The sequence below is a fragment of the Wyeomyia smithii genome, chromosome 2 (assembly GCF_029784165.1).
Source record: "Wyeomyia smithii strain HCP4-BCI-WySm-NY-G18 chromosome 2, ASM2978416v1, whole genome shotgun sequence".
Taxonomy (NCBI): Eukaryota; Metazoa; Arthropoda; class Insecta; order Diptera; family Culicidae; genus Wyeomyia; species Wyeomyia smithii.
Window position 1 is genome coordinate 236,174,206 of NC_073695.1, and position 12,664 is coordinate 236,186,869.

The 12,664-nt window shown below is 39.7% G+C and overlaps 1 protein-coding gene across 1 annotated transcript; it reads left to right on the top strand.

The window, feature by feature from the left end:
- Positions 1–10,527: 10,527 nt before the first annotated feature.
- LOC129723247 (thiamine transporter 1-like) lies at positions 10,528–12,563 on the top strand. The gene is made up of 2 exons (XM_055677339.1): positions 10,528–11,166; positions 11,561–12,563. Exons 1-2 carry the CDS (start codon positions 10,656–10,658, stop codon positions 12,427–12,429), a joined length of 1,380 nt encoding a protein of 459 aa, XP_055533314.1. The 5' UTR covers positions 10,528–10,655; the 3' UTR covers positions 12,430–12,563.
- Positions 12,564–12,664: the final 101 nt, after the last annotated feature.

A 12,664-nucleotide genomic window follows, 5' to 3' on the forward strand; every position in this document is an offset into this window, starting at 1 on the left:
TATCAAATATATCCATATCAAATTGACGCCCCTCCCCCTTTTAAAAGGGATGGGTCGCATACAAAAGAAACACAAATTTCACACAGCTCGAGAACCAATCCACCAAATAGAACCAAATTTGGCATGTAAATGTTTTTAGAGGTAACAAATATGTTCATAATGTTTCGACACCCCTCCTTCTTCTGAAAGGAGGGGTTCCACACAAATTTCTGCACATCTCGAGAAATAATCAAGCAAATGGAACCAAATTTGATATGTTGAGGTTTCTGTGAGCAAGAAAAATTTTTGACTCCAAACGCCATTGTTAAATTTTAGATGGAAACTTCCGGTTTCTATCCGTAAAATGTCTCCAAATATTATTTTCAAAACCGGTTTCTGAAAAACAGCAGAATATGACCAAATACCACCCAATATGGGTATTTCCGAAATCGTGATGATACACTGAAAGTACAAATCGACCTCCGACAACATTTTGAGTTGTAAAATGGCGACTTTTGGTGACTGGAAAACTGCCGAAAATGACCAAATACCACCTAATATGGATGTTTTTTAACCAGAATGACGCACAGTGGAACACTTAGAATATCAAACCTGATCATATTTATTTTAAAAAAATTTTTGCACTGAAAACGTATCATTTTGTGATAATAAAAACAAATAATTGGATTTGGATATTTTTTTTACATGGAGTAACCCTTCTTGAAGTGATGGATGAAATTTCTTATAATGAAATTTAATTTCAGTCATAGTCAGGTCAGAATTAATCCAAATACTTGAATTTATCATGAAATGACTTTTTAGTACACATTTCAGTCGTTTGACAATGTCGTTTACAACTATCCAAAAAGCGAAAACATAAGAATTTCTTGATTATTTTCACAAAGCGATAAAACACGAGACCGGAAGCATCCGGAAGGTTTTTCTTCTCCATTATAACCAAAAATATTAGCACTTTCACGTAATATAAGCCGTTCAACCGGATTTTGCCGGAAACATAACTTATCCCATTTTGAGTTAACTTTTAAAAGCAAATATTTTGGGTTTTATTATATTGATTTTGACAAACACCTGGGTATTTGGAAAGACTAGCATACATGCTAAGTACACATTTCTGTTCGATTAACATTCTTCAACAATCTCCATCGTTGTTTAATTTAAAAATCACTTGTTTATCTTCGAAACGTTATATTTTAGTTCACGGTATCAAAGCGTCATTATCATGCACAAAAAACTGTTGAATTGCGGTCGGTTCAAACCTCTCGTTAAGACCGTAAACATAACTTTTGGATGTTGATGAGCTGTCAAGTGATCAAGCATACATCACACTTCAAAATGAAACACTACAATACAAAGTTGATTTACTTTGAATTTTTCACTTATGATCAGGTTTTAAACGCATTTACTCCTATGTGTGACGTTCAGAGGTCAGAAATTATCTCCAAATGCCATTTTGAAATCCAAGATGGCGACTTCCGGTTTCTGAAAAACAGCGAGATATGACCAAATACCACCCAATATGGGGGTGTTTGCGAAATCGTGATGTTGCATTGAAACCACAAATCGACCTCAGACAACATTTTGAGTTGTGAAATGGCAACTTTTGGTGACTGGAAAACTGCCGAAAATGACCCAAAAATAACCAAATATGGGTGTTTCTTTGACCAGAATGATGCTCAGGAGCCAGAAATTGTCACAAAATGTCATTTTGAAATACAAGATGGTGACTTACGGTTTCTGGAAAGTAGCCGAAAATGACCAAATACCGCCCAAAATGAGTGTTTCTTTAACCAGAATGACGCTCAGACGCTCTCTGAAAAACAGCCAAAAATGGCCGATTTCCATCCAATGTGAGATGCTTCGATACCAGAATGATACACAGGAGCTAGAATCGACCACAGACACCATTTTGAATTCTAAGATGGTGACTTCCGGTTTCTGGAAAACAGCCGAATATCACTAAATAATACCTATTATGGGTGTTTCTTGAACCAGAATGACGCTCAGGAGCCAGAAATTGTCTCCAAATGCCATTTTAAAATCCAGGATGGTGACTTCCGGTTTCTGAAAAATAGCCTAAAGTGACCGAATACCACCCAATATGAGCGTTTCTTTAACCAGAATGATGCATAAAGCTAAAAATTCACCTCAGGCACCATTTTGAATTGTAAGATGGCAACTTCTGGAAAACAGCCGAATACTACTACATGTGAATATTTCTGTAATCGAAATGATGTATAGAAGCCAAGCATTGACCCCTGACACCATCTTGAATTCGAAGATGACCACTTTCAGTTTTTGAAAAACAACGAAAATAACTGAATACCACCCAATATGAGTATTTCCGGGAAGGTGATGTACTAAAGGCATAAAAGGAGGATGTTGTCATTCCGATAAAACCAATAATTTCAAACGATATAAACAAATCGCAAGAAATCAATGAATTTGGAATGTTGAAAATTATTAAAATAAACACAAAAATAGGCGGGACGAAGTTTGCCGGGTCAGCTAGTAGCCAATAAAAAAGCAGGGTTAGTTCCCCAAAACCTCTTTTTTTGTTTCCTGGATTCACTACGTTCACATTATTAGCATAACAGTCCTAGGTTTTCATTAGCATATAACATTCCCTTGAAATCCTTTTAATGAAGTTTAACGTGAAATGGCTCTTTATATCATCCATTAAATCGATTCAACGTTATGTCGTATATCTGTGTCGAGGCTTTGACCATAGAATACGAAATAATAATAAAAGTTACTCGAAGAAATTCACACACAGTTTTGCAGCATTGAAAATAAAATTGACATTTAATAATTTAATAGCATTCATGAACAGTCCCAAGCCGTGGTGTGGCCTTTGCTGTACGTAAGAGTCGTCTCCATTTCACTCGGTCCCTTGGCTGCAGTTTGCCAGCTCTGCAATCTGCGTAGGGTCCGCAGGTCGTCTTCCACTAGATCGATCCACCTTGCCCGCTGTGCACCTTCTTGTCTCGTCCCTGACGGATTGATCTCATGAACCATCTTTACCGGGCTGTCGTTCGACATCCTCATAACATGCCCAGCTCACCGCAACCTGCCAATCGGTGTGGACGATAGATGACTCCCCAAGCAGCTCCTGCAGTTCTACAGTTCCTTCTACAGACTCCGTTCTTCATCTGCAGTCCACCGAAGACGGTACCCAAATACACACATATTAATCATTGATTTAACTTTAATATATACCTCAATGTTTAGTTAACAGGTACCCCAGAAATTATTAACTTACAACGAAGTTAAATTACACTGAAATCACATAATCAATAACTCAATCCCTCCTCTGATAGTGAAAATCTATGCTAGCTTTGTCTTCTCGTTTTACTTTTCAGTTTTCTGTGTAAACAATATCAATGTCATCCTTATGGTCAGATAGCAATTTTTTTTACCCCTTCCAGTTTTCTAAATCATGTTCCGGTTTCTGGAAATCTATTTCCGGCCTCCAGATATGACCAAAACTATAGTATTTATTCAAAAATTCCGATAATGCATAATAAAACCTGATTTTCTAAGCAATTGAGACCTCCTCCTCCTTTAAGGGACGCCCCCTCTTCCCAATATTTCTACGACCACTTCCTTTGTACAAAGAACGCGTGTGCCAAGTTTGGTTGAAATCGGTTCAGACATTGGAGAGTTATGCTGGAATATAGATACATACATACATACATACAAGACTTGTCTTTTTTATATGAATAGATAGTAGGAAAAGATACTGATGCTTTGATATTTTGGTGATCTTTCCTTAAGTGGGTATTGGATGTCAATTAGAAGGGTCTAGCAAAAAGGTTTTCTTGGAATTTAGGTTCCGGTAATAAGTCTTTGAGAAACATGTTTGTTTGCATGTTATGGTACACTACAGCAATAACTTTTACCGAGTCTTGTGCTTTTGAAATTTTGAAGTGAAGGCTTGAAATCGGCCATTTGTGGCTTCAACACAGTTTTACCTTAACATTCGTGCTTGCTTTTAGCATATTTGATTTGATTATAACATTCAGACACATATGAACATACTTGAACAATGCAAATAACATGCAATAAATATGTTTTAAAATATATGTCGTGAAATTTTATTTTGATCGTATAATCGAAACTTCACTGTACTCATGTTTAGGTTTGACTCGATTCTATATCATTCGATAAAATATCATTTCAGATTCGTTTATTTTTGTAGGGTTTTCTCATGGGCGCAACTACGGGGGGCTAGGGGGGGCTGATGCCCCCTCTAGAATTTCCTAGAGAATGATTGTATTCAATATATATATACATTCCATACTACTTATCAGAGCATCAAAATCAACACAAATTGAGATGTCGTCATTCATTAGCTAAAAACTAGTTTTGCACCCAGGATCGACTCTCAACCCTTGCTCTCTTACTCACTTTACCAGTCAGACGAGAGCTGTAGTAACTCGTGCTGTATCAAGTCGCCAGTTAACTCGGTTTTGGGCTGTGTTTCACCAGTTCCCCAGACGTCTCATCACTCGCAAGTCTCTTTCGATCTGGTCGAGCCATCAGGTTGCTGAAAAGAAGTGATTTCACATGGTTGTCGCCCGGCATTCTTAAGATGTGACCGACCCACCGCACCTATTGTCTTTCGCCAGGTGTGCAATGGGGTTCTCTCCAAGCAGCGATTGTAACTCATGGTTCATGCGCTGTAGCCATTATCCGTCGTCCGCTTGTGCTCCTCCATAGATAGTCACCTTCTGTTCGCCGATAGGCACCTTCTGTTCAAAAATATCAAAAGGACTTCCATAGAGGACTACCGGCTATCAGGGTTTTGTAGTTTTTTGTATCGAAGTGGTCATGTCCGATCATCACCGTGATTGGTGCGTACGTTTGTAATGTCTGAGAAGAACGGGCTGTTGAGAACGTGGTCAATTTGTTTTGCTGTACGTTGGTCGAGGAAAGAAGTGACTTTGGCTGTGCGGGCCGATAACCGGCTTATATAAGGCTATCCTTCCGTTCATGTCCCCAACGACGATCTTGATATCTCTACGCGAGCAGCTATCGTAGAGTTTCTCCAGCTGTGCGTAGAACGCTTCTTTCCCTGCATCAGGTCTTCCTTCGTGAGGGCAGTGCACATCGGGAATAATGTAGTTGTGGAACCGGCTCTTAATTCTCAACAAACACAACCTGTCGCTAATTGCCTGCCGCTTTGGTGGTACTGTGCCTTGCGGCGTCAAATCCACCGTACCTTCTCTCCTTTCAGGCAAAGCTCCTGGAGCGCGACGATGTCGAAGTGGCGGGGTTCTAGCTGATCCAGCAGAATTCGGTTGACATCCGGGTCGTTAAGCGATCTACTGTTACATGTACTGAGCTTCTAATCGTCGTCCTTATTTCGTCGGCTGGGTCATTGCCGATTGTTCCGGTTCGTTTTGAATTCTTGATTCTCCGTAGTATGTTTATTTTAGTATGCTGCCTCACTAGGGCTGCGATACCTAGTCTCGCGACGGAGCTGCCGCCATGGATGTAGCTGGCGAGACACCGCATTTCATAGTTCAACCATCCGGTCCGGATCAGTCGCTGTTTGAGCCGCCTGTGGGGTAGACGCGCAGACAAGCTGCTCTCTAGGAGAACAACTACCCCACCGGTTTACCGGTTTTTCCTTGGTTGCTCGTATCCCAGTTGGTACCACGTGGAGGTAGGAATAGGGCAATATGCCTTGAACCACACTGGGGTCCATTTCTTCTAACTAGTACGGGTGTTAAGAAGCACTGCGCAGCCGTTGTCCAAATCTAGCTCTCCTCAATATCGAATCATTGTTGCTGAAAGAGCTTGGCGTTGACGATGTGTTCAAGATATTCGGTACATCTTCGGAGATTCTAACCCGAAGTGATTTTTTTCTGCTTTTACGATACTATTTTAAGCGTTATTAAATAAGCATATTCAAACTCTTTTTTCTCTTTTTTAAGTGACATACATGAAAACTAGCCCCCCCTAGAAATTTTCCTTAGTTGCGCCCATGGGGTTTCTCTATATCAAATATAATTTCCTTTCACAACTTTTGAACCACGTGTTCAATCATAATAATTCTTCAGTTAACCCTTAAGTGAACGAACGGGTTGTACATCTGATATCAGTATTGTTCAAATCGGTTGTGTAGTTCCTGAGATAATAAGTTTCGTGATTTTCACATTTTGATACATTACAGATATAGTTACAGTCCGATTACAGTAAAATTCAATAGATGATATGAAGCAGCTTGACCTTTCATTTTACACTAATATTGTGGAAATCGGTTCTGCCATCTCTGAGAAAAGCGAGTGATTTTAAGTAATCTTCGGAATATGTTTCGTTTCATAGCTGGATTTCAAATTTTTAAACATAACAGGCAAAGTATAAGTCCGATCGCAGAAAAAATCAGTAGGGTCTTATAGGGCGACTAGACCTTCCATATGACACTGATTCTATAAAAAAATCTCCATCTCTGAGAAACATGAGTGAGATTAAATAGTCTCCAGAACACGTTTCTGTTCTTAACTTTTGAATCACATGTCCAATCCTTATAAAATCTAAAAGTTAAGGGTTTTTAAACATCCCGCTTTTGTTAAAATCGGTTGTGTAGTTTCTGAGATAATGAACTTTCGTGATTTTCACATTTTGATAAATAACATACAAACTAAAAATCCAATTACAATAAAATTTGATAGGGTTTTATGGGGCAACTGGACCTTTCATTTGAGAATAATTTTGTAAAAATCGGTAAAGTCATCCTGAGAAAATCAGGTGAGATTGAAAAGTTGCCCATACACACACACACACATGCACACACACATATATAGAAAATGCTTAGCTCGTCGAACTGAGTCGAGTGATATATGCCATCTGGCCCTTTGGAGCACTGTTATACCTTCGGTTTTGCCAGTGATTGCTATACCTTTCTAGGAGAAAGGCAAAAAGGTGAGTTCATAGGATCTGTTAAAACAAGTAATATTGTCTTTGCTGTGGGAGTAGGGCGGCATCTATACAGTACGTAATGCATATAGGGGGGAGAGGGGGTTGAGAAAATTGTGACGATTTGTGACGTAGGGGGGACGAGGGGTATAAAGTTGTGTAACGTCACATAAAAAATATTTAAAATAGAGAATTGACCGAAAAAAATATTAAGTTTACCCTCTTTTTATTCTCAACCTTTTGATTAATCATCGAAATAAAACTAATTAGACAAAAACAATATAAGAAAGAAAATTCTTCTAAAAACTGGTTGCTTCAAGGCATCAGCAGAAAGTCCTGATTCCCCAAATAGGTCTGACGCAGTGATGCCACATTTTCATTTCTATTGGGAGCTGCAAAATCCTGTTCATTTGTACTATTTCCGACAAAAATTTGTTCCATTGGAGCATAGCTATGTAATCCAGTGAAAAAACAACTTCAACGACATTTGTTCAAGTTTATCAAAGTTTCATAGCGCTTAAAACAGCCAAAACAGCGCTATCAAACTTTGATAAAACCAGTTTTGTTACTTGGGTTGTGTTGTTACTAAGTCTGTTACAAAGTTTAGTCTAATCTTTTCTAGCCATTTGAAAAATCTGAACTTATCCGTACTCTTCACAAAAACTTTACAGTACAGAATCTGTACCGAATAAACGAAAAAATTTGTTTTCAGAAAAAATTGTAGAATTTATAACAACGGTCTGACGAGCGCGACTTGATGCATACAAATTACATGGATATGAAAGAAGCGTCCATTGACATATCCAAGGCTACTGAAACATATCCGAAGATGTTATTTTTCTCTTATTTTGGTAATTTTTCTTGGGACATTAGATAAAGCACTCCGAATTGTTATTTGACCATATGTTTATTTTAGGGAACCTGTATATTAAAGAAATGACAAGGCACTCACCGTTAAGGCAACTGTCAACATCAAAACGGATAACGGCAATGCAAAATAATACAGATCGCCCGTTTTGATGTTGACAGTTGCCCTTACGGTGAGTGTCTCGGCGTCTCTCTGGTGTATCCAGTTTTTTACGCACCATAATGGCGGTCGCTATGATGCGTGTTCGTAATATGCGAACCTCTCTGCTTATGTCAGATTAGCGATTTCTGAAAAATTGGCAACACCAATGTTGCTAGATATATTTTTCTTTTGATAAATTGTATGAAGACTTCAAACTGACGTAAGCAGAGCTGTCAAAAGGGTGGGTAATTTATTATGAACTTTGCATTATAGCGTCCGCCATTATGGCGCGTAAAAAGCTGGATAGGCTGACTAGTTTATTTGATACAAACTTCGCAGCCAACTGTGATAACGTAGGAGACAATTGTGGGGCTAGCGCTAGATTCCAACTTACAACGACTGACTTGTTAGGTCAGTCGTTGTACCTCGAGACCTACTGGCAGGCACTTTGGGGCAGGATAGTCACGGTTTAATTTTTCTAGTAGGGGAGGGGAGTTGCTGTGACGTGACGTACTTCTCCGGTGACAAGGGGGAGAGGGGGGGGGGAATTTAATCAATATTTGCGTGACGTACTTAATGAATGGCGCCTAGGTCATATGCGGTGAAAATAAATTATCTGTACTTTTGAAAATGTACAATTGATGCACATATTCGAGCAATGCAAGTGTTTAAATTCTTGCATTACGTCCCGTTGTACAATATCACGAAGGATCGTATCCGCACAAACCAAACTCACATTAGCGTATAATTTGTCTCTTCGTTGCGTCTCGGAAATTAAGAAAATTTGTTGACTCATCGTACGTATGATGGGCGGAAGAAAAGGTGTGTCATAAGTAAACAGTTGCGCGCTCGAGTCTGTTCCGTTGTATGACGTAGTTGAGTCGAGCCCCCTTCTCTCACGTCACTATTTGTTTCGGCGGTCATTTCAGATCGTATGTGTGCGCGCTTCTCCGCCCACTCTAGACCTGCGCAATGAACTCGACTCATGTTCATTATATGATCAGCACACACGGAGGCTCGTCAGATCGCGCCACGCTCTATGTCTGTGATGATTCATATTTTTGACTCTCCTCTCACTGCTCTCTTATGGTGCACTACGAACAGTACAAAGGTTGATTTTTGTAGCGGAAGAGGTAGACGAAAATAGAGATAATGTCTGTTCGTTGTGATATAACATAAATTCCACTGAACAATAATTGACGAGAATTTTCAGTTTCTTAATTGTTTGAAAAGTTAACGTTTTACATGAAAGATGTACAGGAAGAGATTAAACATAGATTCAATCAGTTTAGAAATCAAAAATTTCGAAACGAAAGTTGCAAAATCGAAACCATGCCCAAAATTTGCCTTTTGGAAGTTGTCGAGGCCTCTTCCAATGATTAAAGATAATGATTATTTTTTGTAACCAATGAATAATTCGATTTTTTTAAATGTTGTGAGTGCAGTTTTTGCTCAGAATATTTTGTTTGAAAAAGTAATTGAAACGATTTTAAATAAGACTCATTGTGAAAATTATTCTCAACAGAATGATATCAAGAAAATTATTTTCTCTGCAAATGAACAGTTTGGACTTCATCTTGAGCATTCATATTATGATACGAGCTAGCAAAATCCAAAGGTTGTTCCACTGGAGCTACCTTTCTAGATGTAGAAAAAGTATTAAACATGAACACACGACAAGATAACAAGAACTTTTTTCAAATTTTCATAATAAAAAAAATCTGATGAAATACTATCTTATGTTCGCATCACCACAGCAAACATGAGGATATGTTTTCACAGGTGACGCTTAACCAGTGATGGCATAAACTCATGCAAAGTTGAACTGAGTAACCTTTTTCCAGATTTGAATTCAACTTGAATCTGCTTCCTCACAAGAGTTTGAGTTTTTTTGCACCGCACACTCTGATCGATTGAGTTTAAGTGCATGCAATGCATGCAGTGCACGATGTATTCAACGATGCAGGCGATGATGTGACGCGATGAGTTTTGTTTTTAGATCGAATTTATGCTTTCAAAGGACAATGCAACAAACTGTTGCAGCAGACGCGGCGCGAATTACATCGCAATTCGATTGCTATGCGATTGTTGTTATGCAGGATTCAAACTCAAATCTTACTCAAGTGTAGTGAACTGTTAGTAGGGTTTACGTGCAACCGAGAATTGATGTGCAAGCAAGTTTTAAAACTCACCTGGATACGAGTGTAGAGTCACACTGCCTACTCTGTCTTTCAAAATTCAACGTCGGCTATTTGTGGCTTCAACGCAGTTCCTCCACAAGGTGTCAAAGTTCAATAAGAAGTCTTGGAAATATCTATGTTGTTTTTTATCAATCCAATAGCAAACTAATTGTTTATACACGATTGATAGTCGGCCCTTCGCCGATGACGTGCGCAAAGCGATTATGGCACCGCTAATCGAATGCAAATGCGATTCCACCCACCTACTGCGGCGTCGCGTGCGACGAGTGACAGGTTTCCAGTTGGCACCTAAAACCGGTCAATCAGGGCATCTCAGCTCAGATTAATTTTAATGTGTTTCTCACACTTAGCTAGCGCATCGAATCGTTTGTATATAAATCAGCTCGCCGATTGGTTTCCTTCCAAGATGCAAACACTCAGCTGATAGTTGGGAAGTAAAATGTACCTACTTCGAAGCCATTAAGATTACGTGGTTCGATGAAGGTTCAGTCTAGTGGTTGCTCTCGGTCGAAACTAAAGTTGGAATGGAAAAATGGTGCATACTGGCTGCAGTGCTGAGCGTGTTTGTGTTTATCAAAGACTTTAAACCGAGCGACCCTTTTGTTGTTCAGTTTCTTAGCGGTCCCTGGCACAACATTTCGACACAAGTGATCAATCGGAACATTTTCCCAGTTGGAACCTATTCCTTTGGAATACAGCTGGTTATCACGTTTCTTGTAACGGATTACCTTCGCTACAAACCGCTGATCGTGCTATCCGGAGTAGCCGGAGTCGTTCACTGGACGTTGTTTATTTGGACTAACCAACTCAGGTGGCTGCAAGTGGCCGAAGTGCTCTACGGGACGTTCAAGGCAGCTGATATCGCCTTTTGGTCGTACATTTATGCCCGGGTGGACAAAAGCTATTATCGGAGGATCACTTGCTACACGAAATCCGCCTCGTTTTTCGGAAAGTTTGCCGCAGCCATTGGATCGCAGGCCTTGCTGATCTACGGGGTGGTAGACTTGTTGGATCTAAACTATGTATCACTGGCTGGTGAGTGAATCGTCTAGAGAAAGAAGCTTGAATCGCGATTGGAACGCAATAAGCTATGAATATTGATTTTACTAGAGTATGCAATGGCATTATTCAATCTTCGCTTGTCAGACAGAGAACGTTTCGAAAACACTCCTTTGTATGATTCTGATGATTGTGCTTACTGTAATAGTAATGTTTGTTTGACGTTTGAACAAAAATGTTTGAAAAACTAGATAAGTTTTCATCGCAGCTGATAGCTGACTGCAAGTAATAATCATTATAAACTCACGACATAGTCGTGGGCAGGATTTGCGTTCAAGGGCTTCTTTCTTTATCGTTTTTCATCGAATACCATGTGAAAATCGAGTGTGAAAATTGAGCTGCCTAACAGTGTTTATAATATTCTTCCTAGTACAAATATGCACTACCGGGATTGCGGTGTTTCTACCCCGCGCACCGGAAAGTGTCTATTTTAACAAGAAACAAACACCAGAGGCTATCGGAAACGAAGTGAAGGATGCTAACACGAAGAAACTTCCAACGGCATCGGATAGCTTGAGAGAATTGTCCTTACCGGAGCTGCTATGGTTGCACGTTAAATCGGCTTACAGTAATTACATCGTTCTACGCTACAGCATCTGGCAAGCACTGGCCAGCTGCATCTACTATCAAACACAGCTATACGCGCAGATTCTGTGGAGTTCGATCGCCACCTCAGAACCTGCGACTGAAGTTTACTGGAACGGAGCAGTGGACGCGTTGCAGACAGTCAGCTCTGCTGTCATTATTTTCTTCGCTGGATTCATTCCGGCGCAAGCGTTGCAAACTCACTTCACTTTGGCAGGGCTTGGATGGATTTCGTTCGCTCAAGCTGGAGCTCTGCTGGTTATTTCTAGCACCGGAAGCTTGTGGTTTGCCTACGGGGGTCACATACTGTACAGCGTGTTGCATTCGTTTGCTGTAACGTTGCTGAGTGCGGAGATAGCGAGGAATATCTGCGCTGACAGTTTCGGGTTAGTGTTTGGGATTAATGCTAGCGTCACTTCGGTGCTGCAGATTCTGGTTACCGTAGTGGTGGTGGATGGCGTTGGCCTAATTAAAACCTCCGTTGCGGATCAAGTTTTCATCTACAGCTGTGTGAGTGCAACTATGGGCGCATTGTTCTGGGTGTTTGCGCTGGCGGATCTTGAAATGTGGTGGAAGCAGCCTATACGGTTGTTGAGGAATAGAATACTTATCAACATAGGAAAGCCAAAAACCGATGATCTGGAGATTATATAGAACTATTATGTAATGAACAGAATCATACGAATCGTGCTATTATTGTGATGAAATAAATTTATAAGTATCATTTAAAGTCAGGGATATACTGCCTTCCAAATGTTAAAATCAATAATACAATTATTTAATGTTAATTGTTTCAATTGTATGATTTTGAAATCTATTGAAAATATCCAAGTGGTTATTGAGGGAAACCATTCAATGGAAATTTACTCGACACTCCTAATTAACAAAC